The sequence below is a fragment of the Alosa sapidissima genome, chromosome 22 (genome assembly GCF_018492685.1).
Source record: "Alosa sapidissima isolate fAloSap1 chromosome 22, fAloSap1.pri, whole genome shotgun sequence".
NCBI classification, from domain to species: Eukaryota; Metazoa; Chordata; class Actinopteri; order Clupeiformes; family Clupeidae; genus Alosa; species Alosa sapidissima.
The window spans coordinates 23,215,280-23,241,192 of record NC_055978.1 but is presented as its reverse complement, the minus strand read 5'-3'; the positions used below and the strand labels follow the sequence as shown (position 1 = coordinate 23,241,192).

General features: G+C 42.9%; 1 protein-coding gene across 1 annotated transcript in view; it reads right to left on the bottom strand.

The window, feature by feature from the left end:
- The window catches only part of LOC121697654 (synapsin-3-like), a 184,157-nt gene that overhangs the window by 144,622 nt on the left and 13,622 nt on the right, over positions 1–25,913 (bottom strand). Inside the window, exons 2-3 of the mRNA XM_042079276.1 lie at positions 25,074–25,586; positions 6,078–6,135 (exon numbers count right to left, since the gene is read on the bottom strand). Coding sequence (XP_041935210.1) covers positions 6,078–6,135; positions 25,074–25,543 — 528 coding nt within the window. The 5' untranslated portion in view covers positions 25,544–25,586. The remainder of the gene's footprint in view (positions 1–6,077; positions 6,136–25,073; positions 25,587–25,913) is intronic.

Genomic DNA, 25,913 nt, shown 5'->3' with positions numbered 1-25,913 from the left:
AGAATGCAGTGGCAGCAAGAATAGCATAGGACACTATTTGACTTGTTTCTTTTTTTAAGTGAGCCAGGCAGAGTTTCTCTGCTTCTCCCGTCACATGGGTCCATTTTTAGCCGTGGCCCTTCCTCCGCCAAGCAGCCTCTCATTTAACGGCCCATTATGTCCCCCTGTAAAATAAACACTCGTGCCTCTCCCGCACAGCACCCCCCCCCCCCCCCCACCCCCACACTGATATTTACAAACACTGCTCTTCCAAAGTGGGGACTTTTAAATTACGTACTGCAAATAAACCGAAAAACCAAGCGCGTGGACGTGCATGTGAGTGTGGGGGTGAGAACATCTGTGCCTGTATGCATGTGTGTGTATGTGTGTGTGTGTGTGTGTGTCTCTGCATGTGGTTATGTGTCTGTGAGTGTGACACTGTGTGTATGTGTTTGTGTTTATTTGTGCGTGCATGCTAACTAAGTTAGTAATGTTAACTAAGGTGCACATGTGGGTATATGTACAGTATGTGTGTGTGTGTGTGTGTGTGTGTGTGTGTGTCTGAGAGTGTATGAGAGTGTGTGTGTGTTTGAGTGTGTGCAGGAATACCCGCATGCATGTACAGTATGTGTGTGTGTGTGTGTGTGTGTGTGTGTGTTTGAGTGTGTGCATGCATGCCTGCATGCGTGTGTGTGTGTGTGTGTGTGTGTATGTGTATGTGTGTGTGTGTGTGTGTGTGTGTGCATTTGTCTTCAGGCTGATGCTTGCTGTGATTTGGTGGTTCTCAAATAGTTCCCATACTGACTGAAGTGGTTGCCTTCTCTGACAGGGCAGCAGCTATCTTTTGATCCAGATGCCAATCATCAAACAGCAGATGTTCACTTATAAGCTTGCCGAATCATTTAATATATTTTAAGAACCTCAATTTAGATGTTATATACCCAAACTGGCTTATCCAGATATAACCAGTTCAATTGAGTACCAACACTGATGAACTCTGGCAGCTGAAGAAGAGGAAAAGTCCCTCTGTGACACAAGTGGCCTACTCTGATCTGTTAATCAGGGGAGGAAAAATCTGGCTTCAGAAAGTCCTACCATATATTCAGTCCTGCCTGTGGTTCTACCTATTAGTTCTACTTTCCTCTACAGGGGATTTTACCAACAAACTCATCTACCTGGCTGAAGAGTTGTGCTATTTAGAATCAGCTGGTTTTGTGAATGGTTAGAACAAATGCAGAAAGTGGTAGGACTTCTCCTCTCTGAAGCTGGGTTTTGAATGAATGTAAAAGCTACAACAGCAGACTCCGTGGGTGGTTAACTGAAAAGCTTGCTGTTGTTAGCATAGCAGAACAGAAATACTTAATCATCTTTGCTATTCCTCAGCTGGAATAGAAAGGGGCTGGCAACTCCAAAGTCGATGGCTGTTTCCTCCCAAAAACATGTACTGTATTGACTGTTCTGTAAATAGCTTATAGGAGTAAAAGGTGTCTGTGTGAAATGTGAATGTAAATATTAAATGCTGAATTTAGAAAAGAAACGGTTTAGGTGTCATGAACCTGGCAGACCTGACCCGGCCGAGGAGCGTGGGTGGCATAACACCTTGTGTGGCATGACCTAAGGTAGACCTGGGCAACTCATCGACTGGGAATGCCTACCATCTATGGCCGTGCCAACGCTCTGTCCAGATGCCCCCTTAGACTGGTATCAGACCTTGCAGAAGGGAACATAAACAGCGATGTCACATAGCCGCGGCCCGCAGGGTCTGTTTGATAAAACGGTGAGGATTACAAAGCCCGCCGACGCACTGACGCGATGCCAAGAAACACAGGGCATTGTGGGTAGACCGGGTAGCGTGCCACCCTCGTTGAGCTCATGGCTCTGGAGAACAGATGTGGTCCCAGGTACCACCTGGCAGAGAAAGGGCTGCTGCTGCTGCTGCTTCGCTCGAGGGGGGAAACAGTGCTGAACAAAACCTGCCGACGAGACCACGTCCTCACAGCAGCTGGACAACTCTATGAGAAGCTAATCATCCAGTTTGCTATCGTCAAATTGCTTTGGTCTTCTCTGGCCCATAACCAGGAATCGGCAAACAGCTATCTTGAAGAAAAGATGCTGCAGGGGGCTTCGAGAGGACCAAATACCAACACGTATGCTCTGTCTTAATCCATTCCAGTAACATCCATTATACAGCTGCACCCTTCGTGCTGACGTCAGAGCTGTAGCTTCAGCAATTTACAATGCACTTCATGTCCATTTACACAGACACAGGCTATTCAAAGGAAAGAAGGAAAGGGGAAAAAATGGGCAGAGACTTACGTGCAACCGAATTGGAGCACATCTCTTGGACTACAAAGGCAGAGAGGCTGGAGAGTTATCAGCACTAACACAGAGTGAAAGGAGTCCAGCTTGTGACTGCAGTGGACACTGACATGGCTCTCTGGACGAAGCTCAAAGAGTGCCACTTGAAGGGATGGGATAACATATGGAGAGGCGTCCACGAGAACAGAATCAAGGACACTCGTTAGAAGATAAGATCCACTAAGTGTCCATCAAGGCCGGGGGGCAGCTTAGTGTCAAGTTGTGCCCCACTTTCCTGAGGGTATGTAAGGCAGGGCAAGGTAGTTAGGTTGCTACCCCAGATGGCTGCCAATGCTGGGCAAAACTCGCACGCCATTGTTTGCCGTTGAAAAATGAATAAACGAAGTGTTTAATCCATCAACCAATGTGCTACCAAGTGAGGTGATGTACAAACGTTTTGGTCCTCAGACCTTCATCAGTGCTGAGGACCGAAACGTTTGTACATCACCTCACTTGGTAGCACATTGGTTGATGGATTAAACACTTCGTTTATTATTTTTCAACGGCAAACAATGGCGTGCGAGTTTTTCCTTGATTGACTGTTACGTTGCCCAAAACTAACGCACCCGCACGGCCTTGAGTATTTGGCGCGAGACCCTACCTGTCTAATTTGCCAATGCTGGGCCAAATCTGGCACGGGCATGAACCTGAATCTGGGTCATTTACTGCCAGGGCGGACAGTGCAATCAGCCACCTGTGCACAGTGTGCTTGAACTGCCTCAGGAAAACAGGCCACTCAGTGGGAGCGTTTTTGCAAAAATATCCAATCTTGTTTAAATGTGTCTGGTTGGTTGGTTAAGGGAGTTGCATGATGTTCAAATGTTCTAGCTGATGCATTAAACCTTTATTTTTGTGATAGCTTTCAGGATGTTTGTGATAGCATTCTAAATGTAAAGTCACTTTGTGTAAATGTCAGATAAAATGCCAGATAAATAATATCACTTACACCAGCTGCAATACCAGTAGAAACACCATTAGAGCTACAGTAAGCCTGGATGGCAAGCAGTGAATGGGCAATCCTACATGAATATGTTACGTTCTAGTCAGGACGTGTTTGGCAGCCTTTTAGCACCTACACTAGACATCCGGCTAATATAAACTTCAGATGGACTCTACCTGTGTGTGGCATAGCTTTATATCAACAGACCAGGCCAGTGATACGGGCAATCTAGCGTGCAGCATTTTGAGATGCTTGCTAACAGTGGGACTTTACTGCAAAACTGTCTGGACATTACAGGCCCCTGGGCTTTTTTTCTTTTTTTTATAGAGCTCTGAGCACCCTAAGTCCTGTCCGTATGGTCTGGGTGGTCTGTGCTCCTCTTTCCATGGCACACTTACTCTCTCCAGCTGGTACCTTATATGGCAACGGGCACGAGAAGCACAGGACTACTTAGGGCTTTTTGTGTGGGTGTGAGAGAGAACCAGAGCTGACAGGAACAGGGGAGAGACTGAGAGAGAGAGAGAGAGAGAAAGAGAGAGAGAGAAAGAGAGTGAGGGAGAGAGAAAGTGGGAGAAAGAGAGTGGGCATAGTGGTAAGTAAAGAGGGAAAAGAGAAAGAGAAACAGGGTTACAGAGGGTAAAGTGGAGAACAGCACGAGAGACATGAAGAGCATATGAGAAAATGGAGGGCGGCAAATGAGAGAAGAGAGAATGGAGGAAAAGGAACAAATGAGAGAGAATCAAAAAGAAGAGGCCCATCAGCCTCTGTGAAAGAAAAAAAGAGTGAAAGACAGGAATTGAAGGGGAGGACAAGGGGATAAAAGGGAAGGTATTTATATGTCATTTTTCAAAACACCACATCTCTTCTCTTATAGGACTGTGCCTCTGTACTCCCATGCCCCCCACCACACTTTTAAGTCAAGTGAACGAGTGAAAGAAAAACAAGAAAAGAAAAACACCCACTACAAAGTTCAGCCAAGTTGGGCAGGTTGAGGAATCGAGCATTCATCACCATAGCAACAAAGGACATGGCCGTTTTTTTTTTTTTTTTTTTTTTGGGGGGGGGGTGATGGCGAAATGACAACAAAAAACGAAGTCGATGGCATTCGAGGATGGACAGTGTCTGACACTGCGACTTGCCACGGCACAACATCTTGATTTACAGCTGATCGTCACTGCCATAGTACTTCTTTATAGGAGATTGCTAGGTGGCAGCAGACAGAGGAATTTTTTATTATTGTTCTCTCTCTCTGTCTCTCTCTCTCTCTCTCTCTCTCTCTCTTGCTCTCTTTTCACAGTTTCTCTACCTGCCCCTGGGGGAGTTTTTCTCTCCAGCCAGCCAAAAGAAATCACCACTTCCCCACAACAGAGTGCCATGCAGCCACAACAACCGAAGCCGGGCAAACAGACACCCTTTGCGCTAGCTCTGCGGTTTGCTAGCTATTTTTTCTCTCCTCTCTCCCATAAAATCCCAGCCATTCATTTCGAAGACAAAAATGTGTGTTTGGGGGGGGGGGGGTGGGGGTTCAATGGCTTGCAGATGTATGGCACCACCAGGGGTTGTCTGGGGAGAGAGCGAGATGCTATCTTCCCACTGTCGTTCTGTACGTCTAGACTCTGGTGTAGCCCTACGTATACATTGGCAACTGGACCTACAACTAAAAATTCATGAACACATGTTAAGTACACACCATGAGGTTACGCAAAGGCTAACTTCTTTCAAGCCACACTGGTCGTGGGTATTAAATGTCTGCTGCATTGTGTGAGAAGACATTTAGACTTAACATTTTAGATATAGCTTAGTGTAAGTGATTGTGATACAAAACTTTGGAATTTCAGCTCACATTGTGACCATAAATCAGTTTTCTACTTCCAAAAATGGCTTGGTATTCATCAAACGACAGAAAAAAGAGGCAGTAAATGTTAACATTAGCCAGTAATGGACCAGGTCTGTGGTACAAGACATATCAGAGCTATTCTCTTTTAGTGTAGATACCCATCACACACTTGAGCAGAGGACTGCAGAGCTTAAGTGGTGGACTTCAACTTCAACTTCAACTAGCTGACATAGCCAGTGCAAAGGCCTCACAGTACAGCCAGCCCAGGTTCATTAGTCGAGATAACTTAACTTGAATTACAATTACTTCAATTCAAATCAATTCAACCCAGTTCAGTTCAGTTAAACTATTCACATTCAGTATAAACCCTGAATATAAATCAATAAGGCTTAATTATAATGTGTACATGCTCATAATCATTATGAACAATGGGGCAGCCCTGCTGAAAAAATCCGCCTGACTTACTTAAGGTGGTTTGCTGGTTGACCAGCTTGTTGACCAACTTCACCACCCTATGATGGTTGACCAGCTGGAGGTAAGTTTTCATAAGAGTTACAATGGCTTACAATGGTAATTCAGCTGCTTTTGCTTGTCGTACCACAAGCTGGTCATCTTAGCTGGTGTTGCTGGTCTTACATTCCTGGTTTAACTGGCCATGCCAGCTTATGTTGGTAATTCTAGAAAACCAGCATGACCATCTTATACCAGATGTCCCCCAAATCACAGGCTGGTCACACCAACATGACCAGCTTCCTCAGATGGTCACGCCTGCATGTCAACCTGGCGGCTTAACCAGCTTCACTAGTAAAGACCAACAAGAGCTAGAAGAAAACAAGCAAAGACCAGTTAAAAACAGCTACAACCAGCAGCCAGCATAAGCTGGTTTCTAGCAGTTTTTTCAGCAGGGAGGACATACTGTATTTCAGGCACATAGTATTAGCATCCATTGGTGTGGCTACCAACCTGCTCAACACGGATCTCACACTCCCCATTGAGCTTCCTCCCCCGGAAGTACTTCGCCCTGGAACAAGGGAAAGAGGCATGGTAAGGAACAAACGATACACTACATTTATGCATTTGTCAGATACATTTACTCAAAGCGACTCTATCCACAAACCACGTTACCCTTACGCTAAACAGTAGTCAAGGGCATCTTTTAAATAACAAAAAAATGCTTATCTGTTCAAAGCAGTTATTTACCAAATGCTTGCACTTTACCAATTTACAAATTGAGCTAAAGGTACAAATCTAAACAAAAGTTGAATATTTGATATTATTTTTCGGCATTTCTGATGCTTACATATCTCCCAAACCCTAGGCCATTCAGGTCAGAATGAGAGAAATCTAAAACGTTTAGTCTCTGGGAGGGAGTAGAATCTGTCTGCTGCAGAGACAGGGATGGTTATTCATTATGGATTCCATGAATGGTATTTTCATTGCTCACAGCGTTTGCCTGTCTGATGCAAATTAAAAATACAAACACACAGTGCGTGTGACTGGCGAGACAGACAACTTGTGACCGCTCGGGCCTTCCAGCACGTTATGAGATGACATCATCACAGTCGACTGCCAGACATAATTTCATATTCCCTCTTCATTAAATAGTTAGGCAGAGGCAGAAAGAGACAGAGAAAGAGGGAAAGTGAGGAAGAAAGATAGAAAGAGAGAGAAAGAGAGGGAAGGAGAGAGATGGAGAAAATACAAGAGAGATGGAAAGAGTGAAAGAGAAAGAGAAAATTTAGGACACACAGAGAGAGACAGACTTCCATGCAGGAAATGGAGGTATAACTCGATCTCGGAATGAGAACATTAAGATGATGCAATGTCATACAACTCGTCTTTTTTGGTGGACTCTGGTTCTCGGTAGCTTGTGCCCTGCAGCTGAAACACAAACACAGCCCTTGTTTTCATCCATTTGGGCATATCCTTCTGTGTATCCCTATCCGTGTTGCCATGGCCCTGTTTCCATGGGCACAGACCAGCTATATTAAAAAGTCGTAAGTAAGTTATTTGTTAAAGGTTTGGGGTCAAATAAGTTTATGTTGGACTGAAGTGTTCACCAGGGTCCAGTTTACAATGGTTCACCTAAAGATGATGTCTTGTCTAGTTGAAGCATTTTCAAACACACGAAAACACACAAACACACTATCCTTCACTCTCTCTCCCTGGCCTAAATACAGTGGAGCTCTTCCCCCCATTTCAACATTGATAGAGTCACTCCATCAGTAAGAGGGCTTTGTTTTTAACTTCTCCCAGCTGTGGTGCATCTCTCTCAGCATTTGGATTTTGGACCCACTCCCCACCTCTCCAAACTCATTCGTCTTCATCTTGGGAAGCACAAGCTCAGCTACGTCTGAGACACAACAAACGCATTACTCTGGCTTAGGCTAGGGGTGGGCGATATGGACAAAAAATAATATCTCAATATTTTTTGTGATTTTGACGATAACGATAATTAGTCGATATCCTTTTAAAAAAGTCTGAGTTACTTTACAGCTCATTATTTATGAATAGCATCATTACAATAATAACCAATAACCTAACCTGTGACTTTTTAACCAAATTAACCAATGCATTGTCACTCTATGACACATTTTCAATTCTGCCCCCACTTGTGTGTGTGTGGCAGTGACATGGTCTAGCCATCTACATTAGAGAAGATGAATAGGCCTAACAGTTTCCCAAGAGAAAGTCTGAAGCTGAAGCTTCCTTTCAAACCTTTACATAGGATTCACTGTAAAACTAAGAGCAGACCAACAGAGTAGCCTACATCTCAGTTATTTCCTTCTATGTTTTGTTTTAGAGCAATCACTTAGGCTAGCATTCCAAGTTACAGAATATAAACTAATGCGTTAGCTTATGGCTAATGTATATGAGAAATCCCATAGAGATGCTAACGGTTAGCATAATCGGTAAACGTAGATATTTAGAGCGAATTTCAGTCCATTTACAAAAGAGACATGAGAATAGTTATTTGTTTACAACTGACTATTAAAATACTCAAAGGCTAATGTTTTCTCTCCATATAATACTGTGTAGGAAAAAACGTGACTGTCTCATCAATGCTACTTGAACAGAAGTAGCCGCATAAAATCCCAAGTAGGCTACTCTTGCTGCACAAAATAAACATTAGGCTGCGTGGGACAACGTTGTGACCCACTAGTGATCACGTGACACTTGCTCTGCTGCACTTCTCCCGCATAGCCTACCTCCTGGGAATGTATGAGTCTTCAGTGAGTGATTTCGAGTGTTTTTCCCCCATAAGTAATTTAAATACTAGATAATGTAAATTTGCACATCGTTAAAACAACAATCACGATATTATCGCAGACGATATATATCGCCCACCCCTAGCTCAGGCCTGCCATCAATCAGGCCCAGATGATCCCTGGCATCAATGTGGCATACATCTGACATGGATGTGTCTCAGACACGGCATGATTTTACATTCACATTTACATGTATTCATTTTATCCATTTTATTTTAGTTACCTAACAATGAGGAATAACATTCAAGCAACAATGCAAAGGAGACTTTAAGTAGCAATTAATACTACATTAATCCATACTATTACCAGAGGACGAGAGTGCAGAACAGAACTGGTAGATGAAAAAGGATGTAGCGGGAAGATAGAGAAGTGCATGAATTTTGGCATGATTCGGATATAAATCTGGCCTGATAATGAATTATGGGCTGCATGATTTGGGGAAAATATCTAAGTGCAATTTTTCGGAGAGACATTGCGATTGTACTGTAATTTTGATTTAGGATCATTTCTGAAAGTCAAGCTTCAGATCAATATTTCAAATTTCGCTTTAAGTTGGGTTGTGCCCAGTGCATGAGAAAGACAGCACTCCTGTTAAAGCGAGGTTCACTAGCCCCATTGACATGGACAGTTTTTTTTGTCAGTGGACAGTTTTTTTTGTCAGTCCAATTAAACCTTTCAGAAAGAAAACATAGTGTCATCTGTTTACATGGGGTATGTTCTATTCCAATCAGGGGTGTACAAGTGCACTAGAGTCTTTGATCGGAATAGCCTTTGCTGCTGTGCTTTTGCTGGAGAAGCTATGTGATTGACCGTATACATGGCTGTTCAATCGCAATAAGAACAATATACACCACCCTTTTCATTCTAATTAAAATTATAATCAGACTTGCAGTTTTTTTTCCGATCAAGGTGTTTATTTGTGTCATTTTTGTTCAGATTGAGCCATTATTCCAATCCTATTTGGATTAGAAGTATTAATGTAAATGCATGGGGCTATTGTCTCTCATGCAAGGAGGATGACACATAAAAACCTTAAAAGATGTGACAAGACACTGAGTTGCGAGCTGCATAATTAATTGCAGCCTTTGTGATTTGCTAACTGCATTCGTTCAAATTAAAAATCAAAATGAATTGGGCAGGCCTATTTTGAATCACACCTGGCATTAATGGAATCCCAATCTAGCATTGATCTGACCAGGACATGGCTCGGATGTGTCATGAGTCTGGCTGCAAGGCTTAAAGCAAGGGCATTTTCTGTGTGTGAAGTTATTAGAAACTTTTGAATGCAAAATATATAATGAACTATCTTCAAATCTGCCCTAGTTGTCATGAATCTAACCTGGATATGACACAATCAATCAATTAATGCCAGATAGGGGTGGCATTTAATGAATGAATAAATGAATGAATGAATGAATGAATGAATTAATTAGATTAGATTAATCTGGTATGAATGCATCTTAAATCTAGCTCAGTTTTGGCTCAGATCTGGCCTAGCTGTGGCACAGACCTAGCATAGAGCTTGCATGAATCTCAGCTACTATCTTAAAACACACTGTAAATCTCTGTAGCAGAAACGCTCTCCATCATCCCTGAGCCTTTTCCAGGGGGCCTTTTTGGACGGCAAAGCCAGGCTGTGATGCAAAGTTCAAAAGCAACACATCTGCCTTGTCCTCAACCGACTGCCAAACCTGTCCACACACTTCAAAAGGAACGAGATAATTTACGGTAGCCGAGATAAAAAGAGGTGACTAACCTCTTTGTGGTGGCCAGCTGAAAACACATACCTCTCTACAGCAGTATGTCTTACAGACACAAACCTCAAACTGCGGGTTCTCCACCTCTCCTCCACCTTCTTCTTCTTCTAGCACCTTCTCCTTTCACTACACGTTGACTAGTACTTAGAACTTAGAACTAGTACTTAGAACTTCTGCACTCTCCTCCTCTGGTGGTAGTACTGATGGATGTACTATTAATTGCTACCTAAGAACTCCTCTGCAGTGTAGCTTGAATGTTATTCCTCATTTTTGTAAGTCGCTTTGGATAGCATCTGCTAAATGAATACATGCAAATGTAAATGCAAATTAAATCAAAGCGATGGACAGAGTACAAGCAGAGACTAGCCACATGGAGACCGGCTCCACAGGAGCGCTTGTCTTTGATGCTTTGTTCTGGGAACACAGACCGACTGACCCACATAGTAGGAGGATAGCTGCTTTTGGGGAGGACATCAAATGGTGACCTTGTGGCTTTGACTTGGGTTAACAAAACTGACAGCAAGAATTCACACTCGCCATCTTACACACACACACACACTCTCGAGCTCTTTCACTTTTACACACACACACACACACACACATTCTCTCTTTCGATCTCTCTCACTTTTACAAAAGTACGCACACACACACACATACATTCTCTCGCTGACTCTACCATTCTGTCTCTCTCTCTCTCTCTCTCTCACACATACACACACACACACACACATTCACACACATAAATAGATGCTCTCTCTCACTCACAGCACAGACGGTATGTTGATGAGTTTAGGAGATGGGGCACCCTCTGGAGTTCTGCTGCCAGCCTCAGAGCTCAGAGCTAACTGGCCCTTGGCCATGTCCAGTGTCACAGAGGTCCAGAGTGGACTAAGACAAAGTGTAGCAGCCGCTCATAATGAAAGAAAAACAACATTCCCAGTCTCCAGCGAACGTGATTTACTTACTCACTTAAAAATGACTCACAGACAGTTAGGGGCAATCATGCAAGGGTGCCAGAAAGGTGAAAAAGACTCTCCCCCTCTTTCTCTCTTTTATAGACAGAGGGAGAGAAAGAGGGAAAGAGAGAATAGAATTGGATTGAATACATTTTAATGTTATTGAGGGGCCATTTTGTTCACAAGAACTCAGCACCCATATTATTTAGAATAAATGTATATTACTATAAAAAAATAAATATGTTCAGTAAGAGACACTTGACCTATATCTAGAAACCCAACAACTGATGACAATGAGGACAAATGATCTGTTTGAGTAGGCCTGAAAAAGAAAAGTACTGTACTGTATATCTACACATACAGTAGATACACATGTAGTTATTTCTTGCTTTGATGTTGATTTCTTGATTTGTGTATTCCTTACCTTTTGCATGACTGTTCTGGCGATACAAACGCCTCAATTGTCATGCAATAAAGCCCTTTGAATTGAATTGAGAGAGAGAGAGAGAGAGAGAGAGAGAGAGAGAGAGAGAGAGAGATGGTTACAGGGACAAGCCTGTCAGAATGGGGGACATATGGTGGGGGGCAAGAAGGCTGAGTTTCCCCAGATACACACAGGCTCTCTTCAGGAATGCCCTGCAGAGTGCCCATCGGCTGCCTATCTGCTCTTCAATTGTGTGAATGCACAGCGACCCATTCCATGCACCTTGTAGATCTGACGCGGTACCCGACTCGTGGACCCTGCCAGGGACAGACAGCGAGGCGGCCATGTGGGGGTATCTGGGAAGAGGTCATGTGAAGTCTACCCACACCACAGGGAATTAGGTCAGGGATGCTGCCTGGGACCAGTAAGGGCAATCCGAAGTTACCAGGACAGGGTCTGTTTACAGTATGTGTGTGTGTTTGCTGTGTATACAGTATGCTGATGTAATGAGTAAATGCATGTTGTATGCACTTCAATTGCAGTATATTAAACCATCAATTATATTTAAAACTTCTGAAAGGTCAACTCAACTCACAGTAATATCAAACAACATACTATGTCTATGGTAGTGTTAACAAAAAGTAACTAAGTGTGTGAGTATGAGTTGCTATTTGGCCAAACTGTAGCACTGTTGCTAAGCTCTTGTGTACTGTACAATAGCCAGCTGGTGCAGCAACTGTGCAGTAAGTATGTAAACCTCCCTCCTGACGCCTTAAGAGATGTGCTAGCGACAGACACTAGCACACATGAGTTTTAGATTCCTTGCTAGCACGCCTGCCTCCCAATCTGGGGTGCATTTCCCAAAACCGTAGTTGCTAACTAAATTAACAACCGTGTTGATTGCAATGCAATATCCCACTGCCAACCAACTACTGTAAGTTGCTAACAGGTTAGCAACTATGGTTTTGGGAAACACAGCCCTGAGGTGCTGCAGGGACGCAAGTTGGAGTCTGGGCAGGTGCAGGGCTGAGTCTCACTGTCAAAACACGCTGCAAAGCACATAAGGGGAGTGTAAAACACCCCCATTACAAGTGCACGCATTTGAATCAAGCGTGACAAAATGTCACTTAGATTTCAGACATCCGGCTTAATGTTACGTTTTAGGCTTAGATATTAACTTTAAATAGTGTTGCCCATGACTCTTAACCCCCATCTACAAACATTTTTGACTGACATTACACATCACACATAAACATCACATACTGCATTAGCCAGCCTGAAGAAATGGGGGACATATTTATTGGTCCCTGGTGATTCGAATCTTTTATATGACAATCTGACGAAAAGCAAAATTTCGAAATTTAGACCCATCTGTTTCAAGACATAAGGGTGGGTGGAAAACCATCAATCAAATGTTATTTCACAAGCATATAATTTTAAGTGTGCTTGGCATCAGGCATTCATTCCCACTCTAGTCTATGTGTGTGTGTGTGTGTGTGTGTGTGTGCGTGCGTGCGTGCATGCGTGTGTGTGTGTGTGTATGTGTGTGATAGATCATTCTCATCATTGTGTATGTTTGGGTGTGGTTGTTGGCTTCCGATACCAACTGAAAACTTTTTTGGCAGCACAAACACGTCATAAAACCTCTGTGTGTGTGGGGATGTGTGTGGGCTGCGAAGCATATGGCAGATTACAAGCTGTTTGGGGATAAACTCAACAAGAGGGATACTTGATGTACACACACCATTAATAACGAATGAAATCACAGTGTGTGTATTAAAATATAACCACATGTATACTTCCCTCCCTCCCTCTCTTTCTCTCTCTCTCACATACACACATGCACAGACAGACATATACACACACTTAGACCTTTATTATTAGTGATATCATCACACTGATGTCCTCAGTGCTTTAAGGGCGGTGGACAGTGGTGATGTAAGAGTTTATGGTGGTACGGGCTACACCGTGCACACAAATTCCAATGTACGTGCTGCTATCACGTTTGCTGTAGCCAGTTCCATTGATTATAGTGGAAGCTATTTGTTGCAGCATGTGTTCCGCAAGTGGAGTGCTTCGGTTGTGTACCTGTTGTAGCCATCCGGTAAGGGTTTTTTTGGTCAGCGTTTTGCCTTCTAAAAAGTCCAAATGCTACAATAGAAATCTTTGATTTCATGAGTATACAGTATTGTCTTGTGTTTGCGGAACTGATTTAGGGACATTGCACAGTTCCAAGCCTGCGAGGGAGGCTGTTGTAGATTAGAACCTTGAGAGTTCCATGCTTTGTCCTCTTAGTAAGAATATGTAGAACATAAAATCAGCTATTTTATGTGCATGCAGGGATTCTTGACAGCCACATTGATTACATTTAGTCATTTAGCTGACACTTTTAGCCCAAGTAACTTAAAAAAAAGGGAACGATCAAGGTACTGTGTGACTAGCACATGTTAGTGCAGTAAAAAGTACTACACGCACAGAATAAATTGACGGTTCAAGTGAAGTGAAGTCAAGGGAAGCAGAAGAGGGATAGTCGGGATAGGGGGGAAGGTCATGGAGTTGTCTACTCCTAAAACTGTTTTGTTGTCTTCCATCTGTTTACAGATATCCAGGGTGTTAGAGGGAAAATGTGTGTGTGCTGTGTGCATGTGTGTGTGTGTGTGTGTGTGAAAGAGAGAGTGTGTGCATGCATGCTCGTGCCTGTGACCGTGACCAGATGAGCATGAGCATGGTCTCTATTGTCCATTTGAGCTTGAGCGGGACGCCAAATGAATGTTTGTGTGTTTGTGTGTTTGTGTGTGTGTGTGTGTGTGTGTGTGTATGTGTATGTGTGTGTGTTGACAGGCATAAACCAAAGAGAATGCAAAGGCCTCATTGTCCACTCTACTGTAGGTCAGGTCAGTTCAGAGTGCAGTGACTATGTTTGCGTGTGTGTGTGTGTTTACATAAAGAGAATGACAGCATCGGAAACACGCCGTACTGCACAACACAGAGGTTGTTCCGCCTGGCAATGCCGGACATCAGATAAGGATCCGCAAAGAAAACAAAATGCAGAGGAACTTTGAGAAACCTCCTCCTCCTCCTCCTTTTCCTCCTCCTCCTCCTCCTCCTTTTCCTCCTCCTCTTCCTCCTCCTCCTCCTCCTCCTCCTCTACCACACGTGCTGTATGTTCTCTCTTCTGCTGGGAAACCTCTGGGCAAAGAGTGCAGAGTGACCACGAGATATACATATACAAACACACACACACACACACACACACACACAGAGACATAAACAGACAGACAGACAGACACAGACACAGACACACGCACACATGTGCACGCACTGATGCTCACACAAGATCTGTCCATGCTCACAAGCACGTAGATGAATGTGCACATTCTCTCTCCTACTCTGACTTCTTCTACTCTCTCTCTCTCTCTCTTTCTGTCTGTCACACACACACACACACACACACACACACACAGACACATACTCAGTCTCTCTCTCTCTCTCTCTATGGAGGCATTAAAACCTCAGATCAGTAAAGTTGATCTTGCTGAATCACAGTTTTTCATCTCTCTTTGTACAAATCCAGGTCCTTTCAGTTGTTCTTATGGATGTGATGTGCACATTAAATGTGCATGCTGATCATGTGTCCTTCACTGCTCTTTCTTCAAGACACCACCACTCTGTGTTTATCTTTTTTGTGTCTGGCATACATCATCACGGCCATATAGTGCTGTAAGGGGCCGAGGCGGCCACGCCACTGGATATGGTGGTGTTTGAGGGAAGAAGGTAGTAGGAGACGGCAGTTCAACACAAAAATATATTCATTTATTGTCCATGAACCACCAGAAAGAACGACAGGAATGCACACATAAAATCAAGGGATCTTCAGGACACCCAAAGCAACGGTTTATCTCGCCCTTAAACTAGGCAACAGTTTCTTTATCTTACTCTGTCTGAGCTCCCGGTACAAAACAAGGCGACCTTGCAACTTTGGACCAAACTTCCCCTTGCCTCACAGCAAGCAAGGTTTACTTTTAAATATCAATTAACCCTTAAAGGAGTACCGTCACACCGGTGTGACGGGAATGTTGGGAAATTAACATTCTAAAGAATATCTGGGTTCATTGAATTCAACATAGAATTTTAGAACCTTCAATTGTTGCGGAACTTAGAATGTTCAAAAACCTACACCTTTAAGGGTTAACATTCCTGTCCCTTGGACCTCTGGCTGTTCCCTGCGTCTTTCTGTGTCTCCCATGTTTCCAGTCTCTCTTCTAACATTAACCCTTAAAGGTGTAGGTTTTTGAACGTTCTAAGTTCCGCAACAATTGAAGGTTCTAAAATTCTATGTTGAATTCAATGAACCCAGATATTCTTTAGAACGTTCATTTCTCAACATTCCCTTCACACCAGTGTGACGGTACTCCTTTAAGGGTTAAACGAGCCAGCCTTAAATAGGCCAGCTAATTACCCTTATCGAGGTGTTGGGCTAAACCGTTGTAGAGGGGTGAAGGTATACTATTATCCCCACACAGCTAAAATCTCCCATAGTTCAAAGACAAACACATTTTCATTTACAATTAACAATTTAGGGTGACCCACAGTCGCATGCACACAAAGCATAAACACATACATGGACAATAAAATGAAAACCCCCTCAAATAAAACAGTAGAAGGTGAGTGCATGTGAGAATGTGTCTGACTGCACATTCTTTAGACGTGTAGCACAAAGCTGTCTTTCAACAGTTAATATAGAACGGTAGACAGGTGAAAAGGGGCTCCTTTTCCACAAGTGCATAATATTGTTTCCTTGCCATGTAGCCCCCTCTGGTGTTTGAAGGACGAACAACGGAGGATATCAACCTGAGAGTATTAGGTGAAATGATGTGGTGACAGTGCCACCTTGTGGCAAACGATGATGCTACAGCGAGTTGCATCAGAGTATGTAAGGTTGCAGGTGCAGTCAGCACTGACACACTCCATAAATCATCAAAATGAGTTTGCAAATGATAACAAACTAGTGTTCTATTTCATATATTTTGGAATTCATATATAAATGTATATGTTAATAATGTTTAGTATTTTATAATCGGCATAATTGTAAATGTTTTTAAATTGTCATAAAATTGTTGAGAGAATTGCTTTAAAACTTAACTGTTACCATGTTGTTTAGTCGCTTTGGTTAAAAATGTGTCAGCCAAATGTAATGTAATAATTACTATAGCTAAACATATTTAGTCATTTGAATACTGATTTTAAAACTATTACACTTAGGCATATCTTTAATGTGGTGTGTAGGTCTAATTTAGTGCACATTGGTGGCGTGTGTAATTGAGTGCCTGTGAGGGTAATTAGCCTTCAGTCTCATGGGTTTTGGCTAGTGAAAAATAGTTGCATATAGTGCATAACAACAAGGATATGTGGATGCAATTCGTTATGCTCATTAGATAAAACACATGTTCAAAAAACTAACAAGTCGAAGACAAATTTTCTGGTATCAGAAGAGATGAGTGTGTTGCAATGTTCATTTAAGATTTTAGTGAGCACAAGACGAATGACAGACATGACCTGAGTTAGCGGGAAGGTTAGCAAGGCGCTTTCTCTAGATGTAAAAGTTTGCCATGGTTGAGTAGCCTATTTCTGACATTAAAGGAGAACTTGGCAACTATTTCAAGTTAGTCAACACATTTACAGTAGAAATCATTTTGATGGTTACAGTTTTTCTCAGTCGCTTTGGTGCTTTTCTTACATCACTATTAACATTTGCACAGCAGTTAGTGCATTTCTCAAAACAATTAGTGCAAACTGCAAAACCTAGTGGATAACCTGCAAAAGCACGTCACTTGCTCAAAATGGATAGTCCATTCCTCAAAAGCAAGTATTTATGTCAATGACACCATTGTTTACAAGATAGTCAAATGGCTTTGTCATGTTTTCATTACGACAGTTTATGCTCTCAGTGTTTTCCCATGCAAAAAAAGGTCAAAACTCGGTGACACTACCTGAAAATGCTCAAGACAACACTATACAGTACTTGTACAGCCATTTGTAAACTACAGTAAAGTTACAAATTGCTGTAGTTAGGGGAGTGAGTGAGTAGGCCTACAAGACACTAAATATGTACGTTTCACAGTTTTACTGTATATTCTCTGCAATTCTACAGCATTGTGACAGAATTTGATAACTAGTTCACCAATTTTGTATGTAATGACTCAAGCAATGAAATGAAGACTATTAGTTTTATTGGGAACGACTATTTAGCATCCATACTGTAAGTATAGTTAGTTTTGACCCCTAGTTATGAGAATTTCCATTCTGATCTGAGAAAAGCACCAAAGCGACTGAGAAAACCTGTAAATGACCTGTTCCAGTAAAAATGGTGACTTTCCCCGCTCCCCCTAGCATCCTCAGGCGGAAAAGCAACCTTGCAACATTGGTACTACTTTTCCAGTAAGAGAAGTGAGAAACAAGAAACTCGTTTTAAATCGTGTTTCTTACCTTGTAACATCCACATTGTTCTGCCGAACTTATGCCAACCGTTTCGCTAGCTTGTAAACAAATCCATGTGCTTTATCGTTTCCTTTTTCCACAGTTTGAAATAGCATAATACACAACTTCTCCAGCAGAGGGGGAAATATAGCTACAGTAATCCTGCCAAGTTTCCCTTTAACCCCAACAGTAAGCCTAAATTACCTAAATCCCATAGCATAGGGATATTAGCCTAGACTATTATTATTATGTGTAGCTGCAGTGCAGCCACAGCATCACTTAAACTAGCAGCCATGTCTTGCTGTTTATGGCACAACAGCTAATAACGTGTGTGTGAGGAGCAGGCTAGGGGAGGCACTAGAAGCGGGGTCATTCCTATGTTCCCCGGGTCCTATGTTCCCCGCTCGGGGTTAGGGTTAGGGTCATGGTTAGGGTTTTAAAAAAGGGTCCTATGTTCCCCGGTCCCATACAAAGCGGGGAACATAGGACCCGGGGAACATAGGTACTCTAACCTAGAAGCATGCCTTGCTCACACGCATGTTACTTCAAAAGAACCCGGCCATTCTTAAAAGTATCGATACTAATAAAATTGGGTATTGTAACATTTTTAATTTCAGGGTATCGCGATTTTTCTGTAGTGGTGCACTGTGCAACACTATAGCAAACACAAAATAGCAAACTTTTGCATAACTTTAATACATTTAACAGGCAGTGATCACTACAGATGCTGTTAACCTCTGTTATAGTAGGCTACTTTGTTCTATGGCATGAGTGACTAACCAAAGTCATTAGCACCTTCCCTATGTGACAGGTGACAGAAACAGCTCTGGAGGTGCATGCGATCTGCTACATTTATCTAGGCACTACGTACAACTGGGCTGGTTCTCTCACTAGGAGAGACGTGTGTGATAATTGGTACCTCTGACATAGTAAGGTGTTTTGATAATGAGTGATAGCACCTGTCCTGCTGATCATACAACATGAAGGTGCTCTCTTTCTCTCTCTCTCTCTCTCTTTCTCTCTCTATATCTGTCTCTCTGAGTGTTTGCATCAGGAAATCTATGGAAAGGTTCAGTTGCTAAGCAAACAAGCAGAAAACTGTGTGCGCGCGCATGGGCATTTGCGAGAGAAAGAGAGAGTGTATTTAGTGTGTGTGTGTGTGTGTGTGAGAGAGAGAGAGAGAGAGAGCAAGAAAGCGAGAGAAGGAAGTGTGTCTGAATGTGTGTAGCCACAAAGTCCACCACACAGAGCAGAGTGCAGCTAGACAGACAGAGCAGAGCAGTCCTCTGGGGAGCTCAGACAGCTTAGACAGAAACCGAGCCCAGAGACTCCAAAGAGACTCCAAACAGCGGCCTAATTGACCAGGCTCAGGGAGACGGCCTTCTGCTCCGGGCAGAGGCAGGCTTTGATCCCACAACTCCCGCAGTCCCTTGTGGATAAGCATCAAGTAGGCTCTCACTCACTCACTCGCTTGCTAACTTCAACAACAGGGATGACTGCTTATTTACAGTATAAATCATTATTATATGTCAAAGGAAACTGATTCACATCTTTCATATCATTCATTAGTAGTCCGTTCACTTATCACAATGGAACTTCATTGAACCTGTAAGTCATCAGTAAACACCTTGCTATGCAACATCTGAAACGGCAGAAGCCATGACGGTAACAAAATCATTTTAAAATACACACGGTCTGAAGTTTCTTTTCTCGTTTTGGCAAGTAGCCGTATAATAAGGGTGATATTGTATTGTCCGCTGGTCATTATAGGAAAACAAGTCCCTTCAGGCCCTGTCAGGACTTATTTCACACAGGTACAGACATCTGGCCAAACAAGCTGTTTTCTCCTGACCATTTACTAACTCTAATCCCAGCGAAAAATTACTTGCGATATGACCTGACAGGTCCAACCTTTTCTTTGAAAGGACAGTCATACAATAACACAGATTTACTGACAGTTAAACCTCCAGTGAGACATTTACCTTCACAGATTTGAACACTGATTCAGGTGATCACAATTTGTTTGACTTTGGTTCAGACACACCACCATAGTTTGCAATTTCATATTCACATCTTTTTGCTTAGTTACTTTTAGGTTAACAACAGTGATCATTAACCACAACACTTTAGCCAGCAGCTTTAACCAATAGTTTATGTCTGTCTGTCTGTCTGTCTGTGTGTGTCCACTTGCATATGCATGATCCCCATATCTCCCCATCATACTTTCAACAGTTTTTTTTTCACTGTCTTTACTGACCAGTTACAAGGGCAAGGGTCCAGAGAAGCCTGACTGCTCTTGTTCTGACATATAATCAAATCTGAAGAATAACACACTCAAGTGGAGAGTGTGTCCCTGTTGGAGTTTGAGGACACAGTGTGAGTCTGAGTTGAGATTCAGTTGGAAAACTGAAGCCATGCTTCCTTCCGACAGCTACCACCCAAGGGGAGGATGACTTAGCAATCATGTGAAAGTGTCTCCTCCTCCCCGGTGGCCCTGTCTCCTCAGCTTAAAGCAGAGACAACTGTAAACAGTGAAGTGAACACATAGTAAGGACTGGGTTGGGAAATGCACCGAAAGACACTAGGGGCTTATTTACACCTAGGGCTGAACTAACGATTTTCAGTCGCATTAATCTGTCGACTATTTGATTGATTAATTGACTAGTTGTTTGATTGATAAAATGTCAGAAATGGTCAACCAAGAAATATCAATTAGTGTTTCCCTAAGCCCAAGATTATGCTTTCAAATGCCTTGTTTTGTCCATAGGCCAAAGATATTTAGTTTACTGCAATAGAGGAATAATACGTAAAGTTGAAAACATTCTACTTTAAAGGTCTCATTCACTGAGAAACCGTTTAATACTTGTTACTTTCGAAATACTATAGCTCACTCCAAGTTGCATATGCATGCTGCACGTGAAAATGATCTTCTACCCCCATTGCCCGCATTAGCCAATGAAAGAAAATACACGGAAAAACAAGCAAATCAGAAAGAGCCCTTCCCAATGACGCCGCAGGGAAACTGATTATTCATGGCCTCACCCACCTTGGCCGCCTACAGGAAGACTGGAAGATTTTGCGGCTAGGGGATTGTCTCTCTGCAGCTAGTAGGAGCTAACAGCAAGTTGCTAACATGGCGGAAAAAATTGTGCCCGTGTTATTTGTGCCAATAACACATCAATGTTGCATGTCTTGCCTTAGAAACAAGAGTTGAGGAAGAAATGGTTCAGATTTATCGTTGGAACACCACCACCGAAGTAGTGCAACATTAGTTCTGTGTTCCAATCATTTCGACCACGCTCACTGCCTAGAGTTAGAAAGTGGTTTTGCATCGATGTTCTGAAAACCTGGTTCTGTACCGTCATGACGATCGACCACCAGCTCACAGGCTGTAAGTACAAACAAACTTTTCCACCTAACGTCTGTTACAAAATAGCATGTTCATATTCTTCATGTTAGCATACATGAAAAGGGTACAAGCTAGGCTTAGGCAGCCTATATTACAGGAAGCTACACCAGGCACGTAACTGAAGTGTTCTGTTCGCGACGTGTAAAATCAGAGAATGTCTAATAGGAAGGGCTCTGGTAAAATCCATTAGAGGAATGGTCTATTTTCCCGAACATAGCCTACAGGCCACTAACACGCCAGGTGTAGCTACTTCCATTGATTAGGCCTATTGGAAGCTAATTGTTGCAGTACATAACGCGAAGGGAATGCTTCAGTTACGTGCCTGGTGTAGCTACACTCATAAAAAACTGACCACACTACCCAGAGATTTAGCTTGTTGAACCTATAATCTTCTAACCTAAGCATTAAACCACAAATAATAATATTAGCAACATTATCTTATGCTCAACTAAATACGGGTATTGTTCTAGTCTAAACATGGAAAATCAAAAACACAATACCCGTGCACTATTAGGCTAAGTTGCTATCACTAGAGCCCAGGTATTTACACTTCAGTCTAATTTATGTCTTCTTGCCATTATTACATTGACCTTTGTAGGCCTACAATGATGTTTTGTTTGATTACTTGCTGTTTACTTAGTGTTTTGTATGTCTTCCAGAGCACAAGCACTTTGGATACACCATGGGCATGGGGGCCTGCTACCTCTACTGCCATCAAGCCTGTTCATCCAAGGCCAGCTAGAAGACCTCGGGTTGATCAAGAGGAGGAGGATGAAAGCGACATCTCCACAATAACACCTGATGGCTCCACCTATGGCCCAGCGCAATCAAAGAGCAATGTAATAGAATCATCACAGCCAACGAATGTGTTTTGTGTGTTGTCCCTTCGGATCCCCAGGACAATACAAGCCGAAACAACAACTCAGACCTTTTTCCCTAAATAATCCCAGCACCATCTTACAAAGGATCTGTAGGCCAGATGTCTGCATCGTCTGGCAAAAAGAGGACATTGTTACGTCTGTGCATAGTTTGGATGTTCTTGTTTTGTGTTTGCATTATTTTAATAGACTGCAATATTACTATTTGTCAGTGTTTCACAGACCACCTAGCAAAAAAAAAAAACAGTAGACCTACTTCAACAGTATATTACACAATAGGCCTTCTCACTGAACCACCTTGCTTATTGTCTTTGCATCTTGCTTATGGTGTCAGAGGATTCATATGATTTAAACTGGCATAGGTTACATCAGTGTTGCAGAACTGTTTGGATTTACATACAAGTTGGTTCAATATTGCAAACAACTCATCTATTATATTTTACCACATCTACTTGTCGAACACTTGAGATAGCTTGCGGACCACACTTTGAGTACCACTGCTATATGTAAATATAATAAAGTTATTTATTGAAAATTGACCTGTTTTGTATATTTGTTTTAGGAGTTTCATCAGTTTTTGTCCCTTTTAAGCTAAAGGTTTATCTTACCTTTCATATCTTCTGTCTCACAGAGGGCCATAGTCGTCATAGTCGAATGTTTAGTGCATTTTGAAGGGAGTACATTATGCTAAGGCAGACTGGTTCTAATCCTGGGTACAGGGTCATACAGACAACAGGGGTACTGTGTTGCCCATTTTTCTAACCACATGAGCAATTCCCTTTACGAAAAAGTAGTATAGGAATCTTATAGTATTTGGGACAAAATATTATAGTAATCTTATAGGAATAATTATTATAGGAATAATTGGGACATACTGTAGAAGTACTACTAATAACTATAATATCCTGTAACCGCTATAGTTTTTCTATAGTAGTCTTATAGTACCTATAGTATATCCCAAATACTATAGTATTCTACTATTCCTATAAGATTACTTATAATATTTAGTCCCAAAATACTATAAGATTCCTAGTAGGCTACTTTTTCTGTCATACGTGACAGAAAACAACTTGAGTAGGCTAACCTCTGCCAAAGTCAGGCTATCAAAGCCATAGTTCTCATTACCGGAGAAGTCTTTCACATTCTCTGCTTCTGTAGGCATTCTGGTACAATTCCAGCAAAATATAGCTAGGTAGGTGTGTTTGCATTTAGATCTATATATATATTGGGCTATGACCAAGTGGTCTTTCAATGATAGTATCATGGAATTCAAACCATAACTATCTATTCCAATAGCATTTGCACAAACGGTTGTCACAAACGGTTACCTCTTTTAGGAGAAATATTAAGCTGACAGGCAATTGTTACCACTCTATTAAACCAACGTTCACCGACAAACGATCAGGAAGCGGTTCATCTTCCTACTCGGATACTAGGATCAGACACATGAAGTTGTATCTCCGAAGACATTTTGTGCAACAGTTTTGACTCGAGTTTTAGCCAGGTTTTAGCACTGTAAAGTTGAATATGGAGCATAGCACAGGCAGAATCGGATGAGGACGCACTGGAGGGAGCGTCACAGTACTGTTAGCCAATCAGAGGTGAATTCATTAGCATGTCATTAATATTCATGACTAGAGGCGAAATCCAGTCGTTCCTCCCCGCCCACCTTCCCCACCAAACTAGAACAGCATGAAACAGATACAGGACAGCATTTTTTTCACCAAAACTGGCTCACAGGGCATTCATCAATACTACAGACCACTGCAAAATTAATGAAAAAACGATGAGATGAGACCTTTAAGCTGTGTCGACAGAATATAATAGCTGAATTATAAAATCAACCCTCTGATTGCTAGTCAGAGACAGTCTTCAAAAACAAATGCACTTTCATCAACAAACTTACTCAGACAATCTGCAAAAGAAACCACCAAATGAAAAGGTGTCTGTCACACACCACATTTATTCTATACTGTATATTATAAATATATGGCATCTGGCGCTTTTATCTAAAGCTTGCAGTACAGAGTAGATACACTAGTACAAACTTGCAGTACAGGATAGATACACTTCCATTTGTATGAATGTTCCCTGGACATGTGCCTAGTAGACTAACGGCCGGCCGGGCAACAAGTACACAGTTGTGAAGGCACAGCTGAGGCGGAACAATGGCGGAGCACACGCTGCAAGAATGCACTTCCACTATAATCAGTGGAACTGGCTACACCAAATGTGTCGTGGACATTTGAACAGAAAAAATAGGCCAGTCCACAGGCTGGCACATGCGCTCTGTGAATGCTCTGTGAATGCTCTGTGAATGCTCTGCTTCACTTGTGCTTTCGGTGGAGCCTGGCAGGGGAGCCTGCAGGAATTAATGCTATGGTACGCACATGCAGCTAATGGGATACTGTCCATAGTGGGGAAGGTATGGTGGGCCAAAATACACACACACACAGGACATTTTCTCTTGTTGAGTAGCCTGATGGTACGCACAGTGCGTACGGACGTACTGTACACCTGCAGGCGCGCCTGGAGCCTGGACCTAACTGTGTCATTTCGACATCACGCTTGTCTTCTCTATCCTGACTTCTCCTCTTAATCCCTTGACACAACTTCGCTTGAACTGTCATTCTATGTTATGCAAATAGTACTTATTGCTGCACGGACATGTCATTGTCGCACTATACCTTGATCGCTCCCTGTCGCTTTGTATAAAAGTGTCAGTAAAATGATTAAATGTAACATAATGTAATAATGCTAAAAATAAAAATCCAGTGTGTGTCTCTCACCAGTCTGTGTGGGGGTCGTCGATGACCAGCAGCACCTTGGGCTTGCGGACGACAGGTTTGGGCAGTGGCGCGGTGGCGGCCGCGGTGTCTGCCGCTTGTGCCGCCTGGGCCTCCGCCTTGGCCTTCACGGCGCTGGCAATCTGTGCCGTCTTCACCACGCTGGAGAAGGAGCTGAGGAAGCCTCCGGCGGCAGCGGCGGACGGCGGGGGGGCGCTGGGGGCGGACGTGGCGGTGGACGAGGAGGAGGAGGAGGAGGAGGAGGCCGGGCCGGAAGCCTGGGGCTGGGGTGAGACGGCGGGCGGCTGGCGCCTCTCTGTGGCCGGGGACGCCGGGGAGCTGGTGGAGCTCTTGGGGCGCGCGGGCGGAGACGGGGTCGGAGAGGGGGTTGGGCGCTGGAGGTCCATCATGTAGCCGTTGGGCAGGTTGGCCACAAAGCTGCTGTCCGAGAGACGCCGGCGCAGGTAGTTCATGGTGACGTGTGGACGGGGCAAGGTGGGCAGAACAGGTAGAACGCTGTAAAAGACAGAAAGAAAGAGTGGAAGAGTGAGTGACACAGAGAGGTCGGACAACACAGGGATAGCTGGCTTCACTTGCAGGGATAGCACAGGGATAGAAGGCTTCACTCAGACTCTGTAGTTTGTAGAGTACAGGACCAAACTTATAACTAGTTAAAAAAGGAGAAAAGACTGAACATTACATGAGTTACTTCTCAGCGTAGCGCCTTCTTCAATGTGCTTTTAACAGAGAGGTCTGACACCGTCAAAGACAAAGAAAGGGGGGCAATGAAATAAGGAGAGATGATAGATGAAGGGTGAGCAGGAAAGTACGAAAGAAAGAAAG